The following is a 3941-nucleotide window of genomic DNA, read 5'->3' as shown; positions in this document are numbered from 1 at the left end:
CACTCTTTCTTAACTGAGTAAAATATATGAAAATGCTGCAAGACCTGATGACTTTGCCGGCCTTTCTTCCTCTCTGATTACTGTTCCATCATGGCCATTGCACTTTCTTATGAGAGGTACTAATGTTGCTCCTTCACAAGGAGAATTGGAATGCACTGTCACTAACCAGGATTGCATCTGAATATGTGCATGATCAAACACCCCCCGAGTAAATAAATAAGTTTATAGAAAGTGGGTTTTGTCTATTATTTGCAGACAGCTTCAGAGTTTACCTTTGTTTTGTTAATTTAACAGGGGGAGCATTTTACACTCCGGAAACAATTGATACAGCTAGACTGCATTACCGAAACTCCTGGGCTCCCATATTACATGCGGTGGCGCTGTGGCTAAACAGTACAGGATTTAATGCTTCGGAGTCAACAGAAGAGACTGCTGCAGCAATGCCCAATTCACAGAAACGTGCTACGTCCATTATGTTAAATCAGACACCTGGAACTCCACCTTCCACAAAATCTTTGCCAGAGATAAACAAAGATCGAATGCACTTAATTTTGGGTAAGTTTTACAAGTTTGGAGTTCAGTAGCAGCACATTATGGTACAAAATGCCATTGGAATAAGAAAAGATAGTTTGTTTGAAATCTGGAAAGCTTAAAATGTGTCATGTGTCCAGACAGTAATGTTTTGAAATATCTCTTCCTCCTCCTCTCCATATTTCTCTGCCTCCTGTCTTTACAGCTTTGACAGAATTGCATGTCTTACTGTATGATTATTGTGATTTTTTTTTTTTTAATAGACAAGTTTTATATCTAATTTATTTATGTAATTGAATAAAATGAGTAGGAAATGTTCTATACTGTACTATAATTCAGATTGTAAAAAATGTTATGCTTCAAAGAAACAAAAGCTGTAAGGTTAATTAAAATACACACCCTCATAACAACACAGTTCAGTAGAGACTGTTTTTTGAGAAGTCTCAGAGTAGCTTTTGCATCAGTTTTTCATCTGTGAGTAACACTCACTGTTTCCCTTTGCTCTTATCTAACAGCTTTAAGAGGTGGATGTGATCACTTATTCTTAACAGTTTGCTGAGATATACAGATATGTAAAACCAGAATGAAGTGCCATATGTATAATATGAATATTGCATAATTTCTGAGGTTTAACTTCATCTTACATTTATCTTAGTTATCTTTACATTTGAAAGAGTTCAATAAAATAAAACTCAATTTACAGTTGACAGATTCAGAAATCTGACTTAAAGATCTTTAGAACAAAGTATGGATTTCTGTTCAGTAGTCTGAGTTGCTTGCTGTTACTATTTATCATTTTTCCTGCCAAATTTTGAGGAAAACATGTTGCAGAAGAGAAAGCGAATTCTGTTTGTAATATATAAACTCCCTTTTTTTTAAAGGAAGAAGAATTGAGCAAAAACGTATCTTTCTAAAGTTGTTAAAAACCTGCTATACTTACAAAGAAAGTTAAGAAAGAAAACTTGGTTTTATGATGATGTGAACATTCTTCTTAATTATTGCTCCTTTCAGGTGTTAGTATACAGTTTCTGTGTTCCCCACGACCTGAAGAGCCTGTTGAGCATGTTACATCTTGTTTACAAGCACTTCATACTTTATTGGATTCCCCTTGTGCCAGGATCCATATTGCAGAGGATCAGGTACTGTATATGCATGTTGAAACAGTCAGCTTTTTTAGGTCTTGGTCTTTCATCTGTGATGATTACAAAAGCTGTAATTATTTTTGTGTGAGAAAAATATTTGCTCATCATAAGCAAGTGACATAACAATTAGGAATTGTTAAGTCCTAATTAATTTTTCTGTATGTGTTTTGTTCTACTGTAGCTCCTTGGCGTTGAACTCTTGAGTGTGCTTCACCGACTCCTCCTGACCTGGGATCCTCCTTCAGTCCAGCTACTGGTTACAGGAGTTGTCCAGCAGATAGTAAGAGCAGCTCAAGATTATTTGCAGGAAAAAAGGAACGCCCTAAGTAAGATTTTGAAAACACGGCTTACTTTGCAGAGTAAATAAGCAACAGGTTTTCATACTGGGGAAGGAACTCGAATACATTTAGAGTATGTTTACACTGAGGAGGAAAGTGCTGTGCAGCACAGATACTTCTGGTGTATTTGTAATCTTACCTGCTGATTTCTTAACTCTTTTAAGATATTTTTCTTCCTCTGATCATTCTAGTGGTTACGCTTTTCATGCCATGGTTTTCATTCCTTTTTCTTGAATATCAGTGATAAAAATTACACCCAGCACACCACTTCAGGTCCTACTAATACCTTGCTCAGTTTCATAGATGTTTCTCTATTGACTGCCTCCTTAGCACTTCATTTACCTTTTATATGAAGTTTAATGGTTCAGCCCCCAGTGTAGAGTCTTTTGGGGCATCCCTGGCACAACTGGCATTCATGAGGTGAGTGAACTGCTACTGGAACCAGTGTGGAAAGTTGCCTGCCCAGGATATCTTGCCAGGAAGCAGAACAGACTTGCATCTAGGTTCTTACTTCACTGACATTCAGGGTGTGTCAGCAACCAGGAGCTCTGGGAACAGGGTGTGCAACCGGGAGCAAAGCAGTTGGCATGGAAAGGCATGCTCATGCAGCCCAGAAGCACTGCTTAAGACATTACAAGACTGCTAGAGTCAGCATAATCGTGGCAGTGACATACAGCAAGACACAATTTGCTGACTGGAACAGTCACCCCTGGCACATCATAGGTCTAATGACCTGCCTTGAAATTCAGATAGAAGTCCTGATGTGACTGTCCTCCAGGCACTTGTCTGTGCAGCTAGGGTTGGAGGTGACATTGGTCTCACCTGTGAGATGGGAAGGAAATGCGTTTGAAGATGAGCAGATCTGGTAGTGTCAGGAAAGGCAAACGGAAGAATGATGTGTTCTTCAGAGGTCCTGCAGGTGCAGGAGCCTATGTGTCATAGAAGGCAGGACAACCATAGTTTATGCTGCAGTGTGTCTGTGGAGGATAAGACATGCACAGTGGTGGAGGCTGCAAGGTTGTGATTTCACCAATAAAAGGCTTAATCTCCTGACATCCAGTTGGAGAACATTAGAGTGATCTGGCAAGAGGAGAGAGGAACAAGCTGTCAGAGTAGGTATCTGGGCCAGCCATCCCGCTTTGGCAGGTCAGAACTGATACCGCTAATAGGAAGCGAAAGGTGCTACGGGTCTGTGACAAACTCAATGTTGTTTGCCACAGACTGCTTAATCAAGAAGAGGTGGGCAAAGCCATATTAAACCAACTGGAAGAAGCCTTCCAAACATGTGCTGGAAGGACAACACTGCAGGACACTAACAATCTCAAGTCTTCAGAAGCATATGAGACGGGTTTTTTCAGTCCAGATGTTGGGCAGTCCAAATAATGGATGTGCTCAGTTGATGTGCTCCTCAAAAATACAGGAGAAGTGATTTGAAGGTTAATGGTATCTGTGGCTGTAGCAGTCATGAGATGGTGGAGTTCATGATCCTGGCAGAAATGGAGAAAGCAAGTAGCAGAGCAAAAGTTTTGGCCTGACTTAGCAAACTTGGGCTTTTGCAAGGAGATTGCAGACAAGTTCTAGTGGCAAGCTTCCCAGAAAGGCAAAGGAAAGAGATCCAAAATTGCAGGATGCCAAACAGGCATGGCAGGAAGTTGACTTGGCTGAACGGGAACTTGTGACTGAACTCAAATGTGTGACAAGGAATTGTATGGATGGTGGAAGTGGGGGCAAACTGCCCAGGAAGACTTCTGAAGATTTCTGCTCAGGTATGGAGGAATGGAATTAGGAAAGCCATGATTTGGCTGGAGCTGAGACTGGTGATGAATGTTAAGTTTAGCAAGAAGGGCTTCTATAGATCCATTGGCAGCAAAAAGATCAAGGCAGTTTGGACCTGCTGCTGAATGGATTGGGTGATCTAATGACAAAACAC

The 3941-nt window shown here is 40.5% G+C and overlaps 1 protein-coding gene across 1 annotated transcript in view; it reads left to right on the top strand.

Annotated features, from left to right (window-relative positions):
• HEATR5B (HEAT repeat containing 5B) overlaps positions 1–3941 on the top strand; it is a gene marked incomplete at its 3' end in the record, with an annotated part of 44871 nt that overhangs the window by 35013 nt on the left and 5917 nt on the right. Inside the window, exons 28-30 of the mRNA XM_010010373.1 lie at positions 295–555; positions 1543–1670; positions 1855–1999. Coding sequence (XP_010008675.1) covers positions 295–555; positions 1543–1670; positions 1855–1999 — 534 coding nt within the window. The remainder of the gene's footprint in view (positions 1–294; positions 556–1542; positions 1671–1854; positions 2000–3941) is intronic.

Source organism: Nestor notabilis, unplaced genomic scaffold (genome assembly GCF_000696875.1).
Source record: "Nestor notabilis isolate BGI_N333 unplaced genomic scaffold, ASM69687v1 scaffold13662, whole genome shotgun sequence".
Lineage (NCBI taxonomy): Eukaryota > Metazoa > Chordata > Aves > Psittaciformes > Psittacidae > Nestor > Nestor notabilis.
The sequence above is the reverse complement of the archived record's forward strand: the minus strand, read 5'-3'. Positions and strand labels throughout refer to the sequence as shown.